General features: G+C 43.1%; 1 protein-coding gene across 1 annotated transcript; it reads left to right on the forward strand.

Moving 5' to 3' along the window:
• The first annotated feature begins 1,250 nt into the window (after positions 1 to 1,250).
• ghrhra (growth hormone releasing hormone receptor a) lies at positions 1,251 to 17,130 on the forward strand. Its single transcript, XM_062481037.1, has 13 exons — positions 1,251 to 1,591; positions 2,187 to 2,295; positions 7,284 to 7,391; positions 9,478 to 9,578; positions 9,851 to 9,948; positions 10,298 to 10,430; positions 13,048 to 13,201; positions 13,450 to 13,510; positions 13,842 to 13,911; positions 14,065 to 14,156; positions 15,544 to 15,673; positions 15,808 to 15,849; positions 16,885 to 17,130. The coding sequence occupies exons 1-13, from the start codon at positions 1,514 to 1,516 to the stop codon at positions 17,035 to 17,037; spliced, it is 1,329 nt and encodes a 442-aa protein (XP_062337021.1). The 5' UTR covers positions 1,251 to 1,513; the 3' UTR covers positions 17,038 to 17,130.
• Positions 17,131 to 18,403: the final 1,273 nt, after the last annotated feature.

Raw genomic sequence — 18,403 nt, forward strand, 5'->3', positions numbered from 1 at the left:
TTACATACCATAAACTACAGATTGAAATAACAAACCATTATCTCTACAAAACCACATTGTTTAAAGATAATTTGGTTTAAATGGCAATAAATACTCAAATGTATTTCACCATTACTTTCCAAAGTGGTATGATCCCATAAGCTTTTCTAAAATACATTTCCCATAATGCACTACCGAGTCGCACAAATTTGTACGGGTTCTAATGTTTCCTTTTCAAATGGTAGATCGTGAAAAATAGCGTACTTTTCTTCCAGTTTTTGAAACCCTGCTTTACCATGGCATGACAACATTTTGCAATACGACACATATATTTGTAACACACCTCAAGAATTAACCAAAATAAAAAATATATTTTGTGGTGAACTTCATTGTTATTTTGCCTTTATTTCTATACTTAACACTATATTGGTATTCTTAATGACTTTTCTATGTGTTTTGTTTACATGAAGAAGACTTGAATAAATACTATGACAATAAAATATTCCTTTTCTCTCCGGCAGATGGCAGTAGGCCAGACACCCAGGGGATTCAGTGGCAATGTAATCAATAAATGATCACCCATTTCTAACAAGTGTATCAACTTAATTCAAGTGATCCATATTAATTATATGATGGGGAGTGACGAAACGTCTATGTAGGCTACTTACTCTGTGCGAGCACCAGTGTCGTTCCACAGCGCTTGTGGAAATATCTATTAAAGATGAGTGTATTTCAAAAAAGATAATCTGACTCAGACTTTGTTACCATAAACTGTTCACTAGTGAATAGTTTATGTCAGTTTATGTCTGTTATGTAACAGTTTAAAGTCTGAATAGGCCATGTGGATCTTATTGAACAATTTAAAATATACACTTGTTACCGAATGACTGTTGCATAACTAAGTTTGCAATAATTACACATAGATAATTGCACATGGTCAAAGTTTTTATGATACTTCCTCGCCTGTTTGTTAAAAAGGTCGTCAATGATAGGCAGTCTGAGTTGATACAATTCAGTGGCACTCTTAAACGCCGTCTGTTCAAGTATGTGCTACAAATCAGTTTTAATTTGAATCAGATTATCACACGCGGTGATGAAGCCTGCATTGGAGTACTGTGCAAACGAAACATTTTCCAGTCGTGCATGTCCAGGCCTAATGTTATAAAGTAGTCTCCTAAGAAATACCTTTTAGGTAAGTTTTACAGGCGGGAGGTGGGGCACGTGACGATTGTCATCATTTACTACTCCGTACAAGGGGAGATACAAGAACTCGCGCTCAGCGGTCTCCCGCAAGTAGGTTATTCAACCCTATCGGTTCAGAAGGAAAAAGATAAATTGCATCAGTGTCGGCAGCTTGTACCCCCATAGAGTGGATTTACATGCCACAGAAAAGCAATAGAGTCACCAAGGGCCAACAGACAGAGACAGAATAGTTCTGTAGTTGTTTTTGTTGACACTGGTTGATATTATTCAAGAGGGAGAGCTGGACGAGAAAGGAGAAAAGAGAATGGAGTGAACGAACGGATTGTCTACTATGGGATCTTACAGGACGAGAACACATCACCAACAACTCATGCTCCTCTTCATAATTTATCCAAACATATGGAGAATGGTACGTTTTTGCCCTTTTATTGTTTCCTGTGGTCTATGTTAGACAGGTAACACATTTAAGGTACAGTAACGGTCTAATATAATGTTAAGGTCAATCAAGAAATCATGTTTGCTGCGTTCAAACTTAAACACATTTAAAATCAATCTTGTCACCCAATAAAGGTAAGTTATAGTCAATGAAAAAATATATATATATGCATTAGCCTAAAAACTGTGGTAACTATATATAGTGACTATTAGCTTTGTATTTGATGCTGACTCTAATTGGGATATACAGTATAGAGGAAAGTCATCATTAAGATGAAAAAGATTCATGGATTTCCACAGAGGCCCCTTGTCCCACACTAGGATACTCCAGATGTTGCTAGATTTCTTGTCTTTGAACTTGTAGTAGGGCACAGCAGCACTTTGAAGACACTAAAATCAAGTAGACTTGGAGTGTGTGCTTCTGTGTGTGTGTGTGTGTGTGTGTGTGTTGTGGTAACCAGGGATCTCCCTGGATCACCTGGCCCGAGCTCCAGGGTTGCCACAGTGTCCATGCCCTGTCAGATAATGTCAGATAGTTTGTCAGATAATGTGCTCTCTTGTGGCTTCAGGCAAAAGCAATCCATCCAGACTGTGCCATCATTTCCCAGCACCTGAAGGCTCAGGAGCTCTGCATCCAGACCAGGAGGAATGAAGCTCACAATCATACAGGCCACACTGGTAAGGCTGTCTTGCATGCAACGCGTGTATAGAAGGGGGTTGTGTGAGACGGCTCCTGAGAGTGTGTAGACGGAAGACATTCAGTACAGTACATTCAGGTTAACAGGTCAACGCTTTGGCCTTTAGCTCGGTGGAGGAAGGCAGTCTTACAATACCAAGGAGCTTTGTTTGGAGTACTCTGTCAGACACGCACGGAATTCAACCATGCCAAAGGCCCAGCCAGAGAGGGCACTTTGGATAAACAACCATGCATCTCTTGCTTACCCCAAAGGCCCAGCTTAAGGGTAAGCAAGAGATGCATGGTTGTTTATCCAAAGTGCCCTCTCTGGCTGGTCTGTTTGAAGCCCAGACATGGTTCCCCTCTGGTATTTACAGGAACATCTGATCCAATCTCGTACCCCAGATACTCTGTCTGGTACATGCCTTCTGAGGCTAGGAAGAAGTACTACGGTATGTCTAATCTGACAGTTTCAGGTGTTTAGCACATTTGACATATTGTAATATCGAGACAGTACTGTTGTACAAACACTGAGGCCCAAGAGAGGCATGAGGGGTGAAGGAAGGCAACGTGGAGAAAGAGAGACGGTGTATGTGTGTGTATACATGTTCCTAAGTGTGTGTGTATGTTTGTGTGCATGAATGAAAGAGGAAAAAGAGACAGAGAGAGAGAGAGAGAGAGAGAGAGAGAGAGAGAGAGAGAGAGAGAGAGAGAGAGAGAGAGAGAGAGAGAGAGAAAGAGAGAGAGAGGGAGAGAGAGGGAGAGAGTATAGATGTACTGTATTTGTACATACACTTGTATGTGTATGTGTTGGAGAGAATGTGTGAGCGTGAGAAGGCATTAAACAGGTACACTGCAGCCCCTATAATTTCAGAATACTGTGGAAACTGATTACATCAAACAATTTAAGTTAACTAATTAATTTCTTCATGTAAATAATGTATACAATCTATACATTTATCAAATTATTAGTCTGTTTTATCATTTATTTAAGAGATTAGATTACTTAAATAGTTTGATGTAATCAATTTCCATAAAGGTTTTGAGTAAACCGCTTGGATGATCTTACCAATGCTTGACAGCTGTTCACCCTCAGTGCAGAGCAGTTGGTCCCTCTGGCCTCAGTCAGCAGTCAGGTAAGAACAAACAGCCATGACCGGAGAGTCGCCAATATGTCGTCATTATGGAAAATGTCAGTGCTCATCAACTGAACTCTTACCTGCCTTAGTACCGCTCCCCCACCTCCCGACACACACATACACACCCAGAGTTCCCAAACTGACAGCTCACTTTGGCGAAGCAGATTAACTTTGCATGGCATTTTGAGACTCAGTTGATGTTAATTGCCCCTGATGACTTTGTCTACCTCAGTCAAACATGAACACATCGTTGTGGGTGCTGTACGTGCTGATTACTTTCAACAACTTGTAAACAGAAGTGACTTTGGCCAAACAGTCAAAGAGGCTGGAGTATGCCTCTGTACGATTATGAAGTGGGGTTTTTAAAATTTCTCTCAAACTTATGCCTTCAAAGCAAATGCAATGCAGACCTTGCAGGTGAATGTCATTTCATGTCAAAAACAAAAGCCACATTTCAAATACTCACACCTGCGAAAGATGAAGTACAGCTGTCTTCATTGTCAGGGTCATCTTAGTTTTCACACCATTGAGTCATAACCCTGTTGAACCCCGAGAAGAGATAGCATATCTCTGGGCGTCAGGTGGCTGAGCGGTGAGGGAAGCGGGCTAGTAATCTGAAGGTTGCCAGTTCGATTCCCGGCCATGCCAAAATGACGTTGTGTCCTTGGGCAAGGCACTTCACCCTACTTGCCTCGGGGGGAATGACTCTGTACTTACTGTAAGTCGCTCTGGATAAGAGCGTCTGCTAAATGACTAAATGTAAATGTAAATCTCATCCACCCTTTCAGAGTAAACGAAGGGCAGGGTGCAAATTAATCTAATTTCCTTCCTGAAAGAGACTGGGAGTAGCCTAGTCTAATCTCCTAAGTAATTCCAGAGTCATTGTTAATCTTAAATGAATTGTGCCTCTCAAGGCCACTGTATCATTCCCTGCAGATCTGTCGGTGAATGCAGTTCTATGAATAGAAACGTGGTCAGTTGAGAGGAGAAAAAGATTCTCAGAATTCATGAGAATCAGAATGGGACTATGAGAAAACAGTTGAGATTGAGTTTATTGACCCTGTTGGCAGTTGTTAATTGAATGTCAAGTAAGGTAGACACAGCAGGGATTGGATTCAAGACTGACTGCATTAAAGGTCTGAAAAAGTCACATCTATCCTTTTTCATTATAATATATTTGCCTTTTTCTCTGAAAGAGCACTGCACCTAATTTCATGAGCCACTTCACTTGTGATTCTGCTGAAGCAAAAATAAGTCAGACTGACTGAATGAAATGACTATTGTTGGGGTGTTCATTATTTATGATTCCTGAGCATCTCGCACACATTGTTCCTTTATTGCAACAGTACAAGCCAGGACTAATCTAATTTTTGGGCAGAAATCATAACATTTAGGTTTATGCTTTAACTGTTCTTTGTTAATCCAGCGATTAAATAAAATAGATTTTCTGTGAAATAACAAAGGCTGTTTTTTTTAATCATTTTAATAATTCCCACACATCTGGCCTACAATGGAAAGGAGTCCTGCATAAAATAAATTGTTTGAACATCAGGAAGGCAAAATTGTATTTTGTAATTACAGTTAATCTCCCCCGTGGTGTGATGTGGGAAGGATTACATGCCTGCCGCTGGAACAGCACATCTATGTCCCCAAGCACTGCAAACATCAGCACCATGGACAGATCCCTTCAAGGCCTTTCCTACCTAGCCACCTAAACCACCATCCAGGAACAAAGGCATCCAGTCAGGAACCATAGCCAATCACCATCTAGTGCCATGTTCTCCGGAAGCCAATCAAAAGCCTTCCCGATGGGCCAGTCAGCTTGTGCTGGTTAACTGGTAGCAGCTGTCTCTCAGAGGTGAGCCGCTGCTTTTCCAGCTGGATCGGCAAATGGGAACGGGCTGCATTCTCCACCCTTCCCAGTGTCATCCAGAGAGCAACAGGTGTGGTGGATAGAGGCCCAGCCATCGCCCTGACATCCGGTCTGCACCCTGAGTATTGTAGATTTCCACATTGCTTTTCTTCAAATCAAGGTGATGCGCTGCTACCTCAGCCTAAAGAAGGCTTCTTTAGTTTAGTTTTGTAGCTTGGGCATAAATGACATTCTCCCTAGAAGACTTTTTGCTGAATAGAGGAGTCTGTCTCCTCTCTGAGTGTTTGCCCTCTGTCAGCATCACACCTGGGAAAACATCCAGAGAGAGATATTTAACCACCCACTTACCTCACCTCACGTGTTCCGCTGCGATGAAACACACAGCGTTCTATTTACGTGCATATTCAAAGTGACAGGCGGAGTGATGAGCAGAGCAGAGAGATGAAATAGCATTTCTTTGTACTTGGTCCCAGTACAATTCAAAAGTGCACTTAAATGTAGGAAAGAGAGATGCGCACATTGTCACTCCCCTGGAAGTGATGGGGAGTGAAACATAGCCAGTGTGTCCCTGTCTGTCTTCTGGCTTGGGGATTATCTCAAAGGACACGGCTAGCCTGGAGGTAGGGACATTCAGAGACAGCTCAACCCTTCGCTCAACCCACAGCGACAAGCTCAGGGACCTGAATGTTCATCTGCAGAGTGTATGCTGCGTGGATTACACTGACTATATGTTACGTTCCTTTCATTTCATTTCTGTTCCAGGTCTTCGCTCCTCCCTGTTTGTCAATTGATGAACACTACACATATAGACCACATCCAGTACTTATTTGCATTTATTTAGTCATTTAGCAGATGTTCTTATCCAGAGCGACTTACAGTAAGTACAGGGACATTCCCCCCCGAGGCAAGTAGGGTGAAGTGCCTTGCCCAAGGACACAACGTCTTTTGGCGCAGCCAGGAATCGAACCGGTAACCTTCAGATTACGAGTCCAATTCCCTAACCGCTCAGCCACCTGACTCCCAACTTGGGGGGGGGGGGCGGGACAAGCTTGTTAAACAGTAGACGTTTTGGATTGTTCACTAGGATAGCAAAACCTCTTAGCGTCAGCTCCTAATGACCTTCGGGCAAATACATGAGAAATCCAAACAGATGAATATTCTGTCATATACAACACAAGCAATTTTATATCTACTGGCCTGTTCTCTAACATATTTTTCCTCTAGCTCAATCACACTACGCTTGAAAAGTTGGGATTTTGGCTGCAATGTCATCTGATATATGGAGTCTTAATTTAATGTGAAAAGCAGGATTTTCTTTTTTTCTCGAAATTGTCCTAGACAGCCCCCGGATGTAATCTGATGTCTATCTTTTTTTTCTCTCATGCTTTTCGTGCCTGGAATCGAGTTCCTCAACTTTCCTCAAGTTTTTTTTCTTGAGATCTCTTTTGAAGTCAGTCAGGACTAAGTAGTCAAACTAAGATTTTAAACTGAGTAGAACATGTTGGTTACAACCATTTGGAAATGAAGGAAGATGATTAAAAATAATTGAAGAAAATTTGGTATTGTATTTTCTCATCTTTCACAATAATTAATTTGAATTGTTATTGTCAAGGATTTGTGAATCACTTATTCAACAGACTGGAGATTTATATCATCATATTCAAATAAACCCCACCCATGTACCAGATGGGTAGAGTCTTACTGTTGCAATTTATCACCAATGGGTTTGTGGAAAAGGTGCTAATTCCATCCACTGGGTGCATTAGGCTAGATAAAAAGATGGCACTTCACCAGAGCTTCAGGGAGCCTGGACTGGGAGGTGAGTGTATGTCACAGTCTTGTCTATGCCATTGTGTGTTCTCTCTGGAGAGCTCCTCTAGGGATACACATGCCAGCTCTTAACAGCTTGTGCCCAGTTGATTGTCTCTATCTCTCTATTTCTCTCATTCTTCTTCCTTCTCTCATTCTCTCTGTATAGGCTGTGGGACAGAGTGGGATGAGATCCGATGCTGGCTCAGAGCGGATGTCGGTCAGGTGATCAACGTTTCCTGTTCTGAGGTTTTCCAGCATTTATCCAGCAATCAGGGTCAGTTTCCATTTCTGTCTTAACAGCTAAATAAACAGGAGGTTTATTTACAAACATGTAACGCTCTAAAATGACCAAATATAGAAACCAATGCCTTTGTGCAATGTGTGTAATTGAAAGCACGTTCTACTGGGACTTTCCTGGCAGTGCATAGTGTTGTTTGTACATTCCAGATACATCTGCATGGGTTGGCTCATCACAACATTCTCTCAGGCAAGTGTCCTGCTCTTGGGTGAGAATTCACAGCCAAATTATGTTGATGAGAACAAGCCAGACACAAACGTGAGCTCTTGTTCTAATGTCAAATTAGTTTAAGTCATAGAAAGATTAAATTTCCTGTAGGCAAATCTGTAAATGGGTTTAGGACAACAACAGAAGACCTGAAAAAACAGATAGCCTGTTTGTTCTTAATATTCAACCTTTTTGTTGTTACTTCATATTAACACATCCTGTAGTATCTTACACATATTTAAGGCTTAAGGCTTTACATATACATTGCTACAATTTAAAGTGATCCACCTGTTAACTGAAATAATTGGATTTTGTAACACCCTGTCAGAAATGCCTTTAGCCTGTTTATTTTAAATTTTTAAATGCACTTTATGTGGGGCAGGTCTGAGAATAACCTAATTAGAGGCCCAGTTTCATTAGAATTGGGATATCTGAGTAGAGGTATGTGTGTGTTTGTGCATGTATGTGTGTGGGTGTGTGCATGTTTGTCTGTGTGTGTGTGTGTGTGTGGAACAGGATGATAACGTGTCATAGTGTGTCTGATGGAGGCTGTAGCCAGTGAAGTGTTTGATCTGTAGCTAGAGGGACTGCCTAACCCAGGGGGAAGTGGGAGGGAGCCGGCACTTACGCTGTATTAAGCTGACCTTCTTTCAGATCCTCATACCCAGTAGATATGATGCCAGTGGTATGTGCTGTCGTTTGATAGAGTTAGTGTTGATAGTGCTGTTAGCAAGGTTACTTACCTACAGTCTGCCATTGTATGATTTTTACAATTGTTGTTGGTGTTGTTGCTTACTCTGCTGGAAGTTGATATAATTTACTCTTTTAAAACCTGTAGAAAACACACTCTTGAAGAAGGGAGGGCTCTTGGAGGAAGTGGAATTAAATCACAATCTTGTTTTCAACAGGATTGTTGGTCCTTTGAAACCACATCTAGTTATAATAGTGTGTGCTCCAAATTGATGCCTGTCTGATCCTCGTTTTCACCCTAGGTGTTCAACCCCTCCACACCCCCCCCCCCCACACACACACACACACACAAACACACACACACGCACAGAGGACCAGGCCCTCTTGGCAGTTCAGTAGCAGAATCCTATCCAAATTGATCTGAACCATGAGCAAATACTAATAACAACTTGGTTGAGGACTCAGAAGACAACAAATATTTGCTGGCATGAAGTACAATAATTCAGTTCATACAGCCGAAAATAAATAAATCCGACAGAATTATGAAACCTTGCGTTACATACTGTATGCATCCATGTAGAAAGAATGAGCTTCACTCTGTTTACCCTTTCGTCACGTTGCTTTACCAGATTATGGATTTACATAATACATGACACTGGACATGCGGATGTTCAAACGACAAAGTCATGTCTGATTGTTGAAGGCTCGACATCTTTAGACGGAATATGACCAACACTGCGATGATTACTTTTTTAAATGCCACAGGGGACAGGATTACATCCTCTCGCAAATCTCAGTTTTCGTGGAAGTCCGACATTGCTTTAATTTAGCAGCCCTTAGTAGACAACCGGGCCATTCAACAGTGTTTCGGCTCTGAACAACAAAGTTAATCATAAACAGCTTAGAATGATGTATGTTCTTAACTGTTAGTGTTTTTAAGGCAAAATTGTGTAATGCATATGTGTGCCATGCTATGCTGCATGGCACACATAGCTTAAAGTAAGCTACATACTTTACACTCTATACCCAGTAACAAACTGGTATGAACAATTCATTCAAATTGATACAAAATACAGCACATTCATGTGTGAACTTGCAAAGCAGGTAAGACATCCTACTGACATGAAATTCAACCCAGTCTTTGATCTCTCTGACTCCTCTACAGGCTACATGTACAGGAACTGTACAGAGCAAGGTTGGACTGAGCTGTTACCTCCCTACGACGAGGCCTGTGTCTTTAACGAGGACGATGAGTCAGGATTGGAGGTATTCCTGCGGCTACTCTTTGAAATGTCAAAATGTTCCCTTCGACACCCCGATAAAGCAACACATAAAACATCAGGTCTTGGTTTTCTCACTCAAAAGGAGATCTCATTCAATGGTGATTAAGCAAAGCCAAGTGAAACCTCAAAAATAGACATGACAGAACAGTGCTTATTTGTGAACATCTTTATTTCCTTATTTCCAAACGTTACTTTGTTTCTGTGACTCAAATGATGGTTCTGTTTTGCTGTTCTCTCTGGTTTCTTTGACCCCAGACAAGCTACTTCTCCACGTTCAGGCAGGTGTACACAGTGGGGTATGCCACCTCTCTCATCTCCCTCATCACAGCCATCGTGGTGTTCATTGCCTTCAGGTAAAACCAACACTAGATCTGTATTTTTCCCTAATTCCCATAAGACAGTGTCAGCTCCTACCGGCCAAGTCAGAACAGATGACATTAATACTGCCGTGTGAGAGGCTAATGGAGTAAATGTGCTCCTGCTTGACGTCACTTACATCCCTACACTGTCAGTTTCAGTTCAGGAACATGCACACATATTTTTCAGTAACCTTTTCAGTTGTGTGTGTGTCTGGGTGTGTGGGTGTGTGTGTCTGGGTGTGTGTGTGTCTGGGTGTGTGGGTGTGTGTGTCTGGGTGTGTGTGTGTCTGGGTGTGTGTGTGTCGTTCTCCTGTAATCATTTTCTGGCTCCCTTTTCCGACAGGAAGTTCCACTGCACCAGGAACTACATCCACATCAACCTGTTTACCTCCTTCATCCTGAGAGCAAGTGCGGTCTTCGTCAAAGACACAATTTTCTTTGCCGACGAGACACTGGATCACTGCTTCATGTCGACAGTAAGATAGCAACAGCTTTTCATTCAATTTAACTGCTCTGTGACTGCAATGCAACACCTATAGGTTTAGCAGTATAAGTTGCTACACAAGTGAAAATTGGGCCGAGGTAGATTGGGATTTCCCAAGGTAAGTGGATGTCAACTATGTTCTTGACTCAATCTTTAGCCACTTTTGTAATAACCTATTCCGCTGGCAGAAGACTTATGTATGAAGCCTTACACTTTATTTTCAGTATTTTCTACCCAACCAGTTTGAAAATAGATTTTCTGATATTGTGATAGAAAGGCAGGAGGAGGGGCGATGTATATGACACTATGAGTTCAGTGATCAAGATGTCTTAGGGTGACCCACTACGAAATGTTGTTCCCGAGCCAAGCCAGTGCTTAAGTGCGGGTCACAGTATAGTATCTAGCATAGGAAAGCTACACAGACTAGACTCACAACAGCAAACACTCAGTAATGTCCTGTCTTAGGGAACATGTTCTGCCTTGCGGTGGAACAAAGGGGATTTAGGAAAAAACAAAAAAACAATATTCAAACAAACTGAACCTTACTAAATGCTTTGTTCCTGGGACTATGGTGGATTACTCTTGGTTGGTACCGGAGAGAACGTGTTGAAAGATAAGAAATGATCTTATTGCTAAAGCAAGGAGGGATTCTGGCACTGTAACCCCAGTCAACACAGTCTGTGAAAAAGCATTCCATTTAAACATTTTGAAAAAGCACGACAAACATCATAATTCCGCCCCAAAATAATGGATCTGTGTCTTAACAGAATTCAGGAGCAGAGGGATGTTGCTAGGGTGGCTATAGATGACATCTTACTCTTCTGTTATTCGGAACATATTCTGACTATTTATTGACAACTATTTTTATCACTCCTTCACACATCAAGACCTGTTTGCACTATTTCAGTTCAGAGACTACAAGTTTCATAAGACCAAGTCTCAAGAAACAGTTGACATACATACAGGGGAGGGATGGATACTTAAGACTGCAGCTACATGCAGCGCTCTTTCATCTTAAACTATTTCTCCCACATATTGCTTTGATTTATTAACATCTCTCACTCATTATTAACGATTAGCAGCTCCGCATGTTGTCGAATACTCGGTGAGTGGCTTCAACACGAGCCAGCTGCGCTGATCAGAGCATCCCGTACTGATGTCACATGCAGTATTAAGGCTGTGAGCCCTGTCTAGGACTGTCTCTGAAGTGTTGGTGTCTCTATGTGTTGTGTTCCACACAGTATTAAGGCTGTGAGCCCTGTCTAGGACTGTCTCTGAAGTGTTGGTGTCTCTCTGTGTTGTGTTCCACACAGTATTAAGGCTGTGAGCCCTGTCTAGGACTGTCTCTGAAGTGTTGGTGTCTCTATGTGTTGTGTTCCACACAGTATTAAGGCTGTGAGCCCTGTCTAGGACTGTCTCTGAAGTGTTGGTGTCTCTCTGTGTTGTGTTCCACACAGTATTAAGGCTGTGAGCCCTGTCTAGGACTGTCTCTGAAGTGTTGGTGTCTCTCTGTGTTGTGTTCCACACAGTATTAAGGCTGTGAGCCCTGTCTAGGACTGTCTCTGAAGTGTTGGTGTCTCTATGTGTTGTGTTCCACACAGTATTAAGGCTGTGAGCCCTGTCTAGGACTGTCTCTGAAGTGTTGGTGTCTCTCTGTGTTGTGTTCCACACAGTATTAAGGCTGTGAGCCCTGTCTAGGACTGTCTCTGAAGTGTTGGTGTCTCTCTGTGTTGTGTTCCACACAGTATTAAGGCTGTGAGCCCTGTCTAGGACTGTCTCTGAAGTGTTGGTGTCTCTATGTGTTGTGTTCCACACAGTATTAAGGCTGTGAGCCCTGTCTAGGACTGTCTCTGAAGTGTTGGTGTCTCTATGTGTTGTGTTCCACACAGTATTAAGGCTGTGAGCCCTGTCTAGGACTGTCTCTGAAGTGTTGGTGTCTCTATGTGTTGTGTTCCACACAGTATTAAGGCTGTGAGCCCTGTCTAGGACTGTCTCTGAAGTGTTGGTGTCTCTCTGTGTTGTGTTCCACACAGTATTAAGGCTGTGAGCCCTGTCTAGGACTGTCTCTGAAGTGTTGGTGTCTCTATGTGTTGTGTTCCACACAGTATTAAGGCTGTGAGCCCTGTCTAGGACTGTCTCTGAAGTGTTGGTGTCTCTCTGTGTTGTGTTCCACACAGTATTAAGGCTGTGAGCCCTGTCTAGGACTGTCTCTGAAGTGTTGGTGTCTCTCTGTGTTGTGTTCCACACAGTATTAAGGCTGTGAGCCCTGTCTAGGACTGTCTCTGAAGTGTTGGTGTCTCTCTGTGTTGTGTTCCACACAGTATTAAGGCTGTGAGCCCTGTCTAGGACTGTCTCTGAAGTGTTGGTGTCTCTCTGTGTTGTGTTCCACACAGTATTAAGGCTGTGAGCCCTGTCTAGGACTGTCTCTGAAGTGTTGGTGTCTCTCTGTGTTGTGTTCCACACAGTATTAAGGCTGTGAGCCCTGTCTAGGACTGTCTCTGAAGTGTTGGTGTCTCTATGTGTTGTGTTCCACACAGTATTAAGGCTGTGAGCCCTGTCTAGGACTGTCTCTGAAGTGTTGGTGTCTCTCTGTGTTGTGTTCCACACAGGTGTTGTGCAAGTCCGTGGTGGCCTTCTTCCAGTTCAGCATCATGGCTAATTACTTCTGGCTGTTAGTGGAGGGCATGTACCTGCAGACACTGTTGGCTCTCACCTTCGTCTCGCAGAGGAAGTACTTTTGGTGGTACATTCTGATTGGATGGGGTGAGTGGAGAAGAGATGGCAGTTAGTTCAATAGGAGGGTCAGGCTTGACTGCAGGTAAAACAAAATAAGGCCGCTTGAGCGAGCTTTGTATTCTAACTCAATGGATAAACAATGACGCTGGTAAGCATTTTACAAATGACATCCGATTGTGTGAAATTATGTATTGGTCATAGATAGAAGCATGGTGAATCAATGCATGTAAATGACATGGTGTGATGATAAAGTAACTCTGGGTTTCTCATGCTAGGGCTCCCGTCAACAGTACTGATAGTGTGGGTTCTGACCAGATACTTTTTCGATGACAGTGGGTACGTGCCTGACCTAACCATCCTACACACATCTCTTATTTATCTCATATTATTATTGCTTGCTTTCCTACAGGTACACTCTTGCACTTTTGAGGTTCATGTTGTTTAATTGTAACTTGTTTAACTACATGCTCTTATGGTTCTTCCCATTGGCACTTATTTGTTTTTTCACAGTGTATGCACACACACACACACGTTGCTTGATGAAAGCATTGGCTAAATGAACACGTTATCATTATATATCTGGTGTCCATATTAACAGTGAATGTTATTCAGTTATGACAATGGCATTTTCCTGTCAAATTGTCGAAATGATTGACTCCTCTTCCAGTTGCTGGGACGACACTGACAACGTTGGCATTTGGTGGATAATTAAAGGGCCAATCACGGCCTCGTTAATTGTGAGTAGCTGCCTGCATACCACAACCAGGAAACAAAGACTAAGTCAAGCTGTCATTATCGTATACTGTAGTCAATGCTAGTCATGAAAGTCTCACACATGAATCAATTTTCAGCTTTATTGAATGTTTATTGTTCTGTGTCTGCCCAACTAGGTCAACATTGTCATCTTTATCAATGTGATTCGCATCCTGGTTCAGAAGCTCAAGTCCCCATCAATGGGGGGCAGTGACATAGGCCACTTAATGTAAGTTCTGACTCTCTATTTCAGTGTGTCAGATATGTTTGACGTGAACGTTATCCAGTTGTGCCGTAGGCTTTTATACTCGTACTGTAGATGCAAACACAGCTGTAGTCCAGGCCCATCACATGATGTTTGTGAAGGGAGTTAGATAAGTAGTTGATATTTTCAAAGATATTTTCTCAAAATTCTCAAATATCACATTCAGAAGTGTTTTTGTTTGATGTTGAAACATTGAAATTCATAATTAGAAAATTCTTGGTGCTACAAAAGAAACCTAATCAAAGCTAGATTCACTGTTATGATTTTCCAATAATACTCATTTACACTACATTTACATTAAGTCACTGTTATCCAGGATGACTTACAGTAAGTCAGGACACAACGTCATGTTTGCACAGCAGGGAATCGAACCGGCAACCTTCTGATTAGTAGTCCGATTCCCTAACCGCTCAGCCATCTGACTCCTCTGATATACTCTAATTTTAAAATGTGCACATATCTCCTCTGAGAATTCAAGCGTTTCAATCTCTCTTTTAGATCCATGATGTGATGTCAGATAATGTGGAGATGATACAGTTGACAGCGTTTTATTCTAGTGAGTGAGTGTGTGTCTGAGCTTGTCCACATTTAGATTTGGCTGGGCTGGGGGGAGGTGTAGCTTGTCCAAAGCGGATTGAGCAAACTATCAGGAAGTTCTGATTAATCCCAGGCACCCATTGGGCACTTCTTGGGCTGAACGACATGCACGGTTGCTCGGTGACCCATGAGAATCCAGATGCCAACCTTTGATCCCCTGGAATAGCTCATTACACAACAACGTCTCATCCCTTCCTCTCGCTCCTCCCAGTCACAGGCGTAACCATGGAGAAGTGCTGCGATGCGGAGTGGGGAAAGAGCAATTTGAAGGAATCTGCAATTAAGTGTGGCCTAGGGGAGGTCTGGTCCTGATGGGGAGGGGGGGGGGTTATGCTTCAATCAGATTAGATCATGGGAGTTGGGAGAATACAGTGCAGGCTACAGCTGGGACCACGTGAAGATCTGGACAGAGTTTTGTGTCTGTCGTAGAGTCTTGTGAGATGTACAGTCATGTGAGGGGCCTGCAGGGGATTGTGGGCCATTGACCCCCTTGGAAAGGTCAAACTGTGCCTGAGTTTATTAGTTTGAGCTTTGCTTTTCTTCATTGCTGTCTCTTTCTCTTCCCCTCTCTCTCTCTCTCTCTCTCTCTCTCTCTCTCTCTCTCTCTCTCTCTCTCTCTCTCTCTCTCTCTCTCTCTCTCTCTCTCTCTCTCTCTCTCTATATATATATATATACACACATGTACGCATACTGTATATCTCCATTTTATCCACTCTTCCTCCCTACATCTACCTGTCCTCCCTCTCTCCTCCAGGAAGCTGGCCAAGTCCACCCTGTTCCTCATCCCTCTGTTTGGGATGCACTACACAGTGTTCGCCTTCCTGCCTGAGACCACTGGCCAGGCTGCTAGACTGTACATTGAGCTGGGCCTGGGATCATTTCAGGTACAGAGGGATCTAGGTTTAAAAGCACTATTTTGTATTCTATCAAACACTTTATTCTTAAAAGTCACCTGTGTCCCAGGGAGTTTGCTTTGAAGTCATATGTGGTTGGTGTAATCATTTCTCCTGTGTTGCAGGGTTTTGTTGTGGCCCTGCTTTACTGCTTCATGAATGGAGAAGTAAGCGTTTTGCTCTTACGATCATGTATCATTCATAAGTTACATATTTATTCAATTAAAACAATCAATCACCTGATGGTTGTACACACAAGCACAACTTCCCAGGTTGTCATACATGCAGTTCTGTTAACATTTAGTGATTTAGCAGATGCTCTTATCCAGAGCGACTTACAGTAAGTACAGGGACATTCCCCCGAGGCAAGTAGGGTGAAGTGCCTTGCCCAAGGACACAACGTCATTTCGTGCAGCCAGGAATCGAACCGGCAACCTCCCCGATTCCCTAACCGCTCAGCCACCTGACTCCCAGTGTTAAGGCACTAAGTCGCAGCGTGGTTATACTGTTTCTAAGGGGGAGCCCCCTACCTTGGAGCATAGCTAGCTTAGCACAAGTACATACAATAACAAGGCAGGGGGTATAGGTTATAAGATCCCCCGGTGGACAGGAATCATTTAAAACTTCTTAACCCTCGTGCTGCCTTCGGGTCACATGACCCAAAGGTTCATAACGAACCATTGTTGTGTTTACCCAATTTTACCCAATACAAAAACAAATACAAATAATTTTCTTTTAACCATTCCAATGTGGGGGGTCTGAGACAGCCCGACAGTTAAAAGAAAATGCTTCACTTTGTTTTTGTATGAGGTAAATTTGTCGCAATACGACGGTGGGTCACAATGACTGATGGGTCAGAATGACCCGAAGATAACACAAGGGTTAACAAGTAAGTCAAAAGGCTTCACAGAGCATCAACAACATAATGTACTGTGTGAGTGTGTGTTTCCGGGTCCATGGATTCCTGCAGTATTCAAGACCTTGCAAGGGGAAGGCCTGGACCTCTAATCAGCACACCTGCAGTAAATTGCGTGCGTGACATCAGCTGATGACGTGACGTGCTGGCCCAAAAGCCATCCCAGAACTAGCTCCGCCAACAATGTGAATTGAGCGTGTAAATCGACTACGAATGATGAGTCGAACCGTACTCTAAGTCATGTAAGGAGTGTCACCGGTCCCCTGTCCCCTGTGTGTGTACCCAGGTCCAAACAGAGCTGAGGAGGAGGTTGTGGCGATGTCACACTCAGGGTCACCTCAGTACCGCCAAGCGCCGCGTCACCGTAACGCAGATCACTGTGTTGGACCGCACCGGCCCTCCAGGACCCCTCCCTCCGTCCAGCGTCTCCTCCGTGTGAACGTCGACGACAGATACAGAACAGCCAAGGGGGGTGGGGGGGGGGGGCCGTGTCTTGGCGTGACGTCGTGTAAACCTTATGCGAATGTTGCAAACGAGTCATGAGAGCGTTCAGCGATGTCGGAGCTCTGGGCCGCCACCAGGGCTGCTCACGAGGCAGCGTGTGTGTGTGTGTGTGTGGGGGGGGGGGGGGGGGGGTGGGGGGGGAGGGAGGGAGGGGTGGAGTTCAACACTTCCAATCTAGGCAGCTTAAACATTTTTGGGGGGCTCCTAAAAAGGAAATGAGATGCACGGTATTGTGCCAGAGTATGTGTGAGGGATCATTGCACTTTCGCTTTATAGCGCTGCATAATCTAACTGGGTAAAAGAGCCCACGAAGCAGGAACTGGGCTAGACCGGGAGGGACTCGGTGGTCTATTTCGGGCTTCGGTGCGTGCATGTGCTTTACAACACTTACAGGAGATCTCTGTGTGTTGCTGGTGTTAGACAATCTCACTGTAGCACACGTTGGCTTCTATCAGTTGGCAAACAGTTCTCTCTAGTTAGAGGGATTTTTTGGCTGCCTTTGATGAGGGTGCTAGCGAAGGAAGCTGTCTGTGAATATTCATAAGCTTTCAGGGCCTGGAATATTGGGACGTGTGTTTTGGTTCGTTCTCACCGCTGACAGTTTAGCACTGCTGTAGTGTAATGATAACCACCACTGCCTTTTGCAGTGTATTCCTACCCAAAGAGAGAGTTTGGTGACACCCCAAGTCGAGTTTAGGAAATGTTTTTGAGAGAGGGAAACGCTCTCAAAAAAGCAGGATTTTAAAGATGGTTGCATAGGTATTGTATATCATTGTATACTATTTGTTACATTCCTCTAAATCCAACGAAAATGTTTGCTTTAATGCAGAGGTTGTTTATGGTCTGTGCTGCCAGTATTGTCAGTGTGTGTCTACTGCTGTAAGTAATGAAAGAGAACTGGGCCCTTAAACTGTGACGATGAAACTGCCTAAAGCATACAGGAGATTTTATGATTCATGAATATTCAATGTCACTATCTGGTGCACTCCGACTGACAAACAGAATAATAGATGTACGTAGTATTTAACTGTTTTTTTTTCTTTATTTACGCACAAGAATAAAGCTTCAAGAGCTTTAATGGGGACTTCATGTTCCAATTTTTCCAATGTTCCAAAAACCCTTTCAGCCCCTTTGTATATGAAGCAACAATACTGACAGGTGAAATACATCATTTTTGTCAAGTAAATAACTCACCACATGGTTGCTTTTTATTTTACAGTTAAATGTACACACGTTATAGACATGACCTGGACATTAAAAACATACATTTTACAGTACTGTATACATATCATACATTAGAT

Source organism: Osmerus eperlanus, chromosome 16 (genome assembly GCF_963692335.1).
Source record: "Osmerus eperlanus chromosome 16, fOsmEpe2.1, whole genome shotgun sequence".
NCBI classification, from domain to species: domain Eukaryota; kingdom Metazoa; phylum Chordata; class Actinopteri; order Osmeriformes; family Osmeridae; genus Osmerus; species Osmerus eperlanus.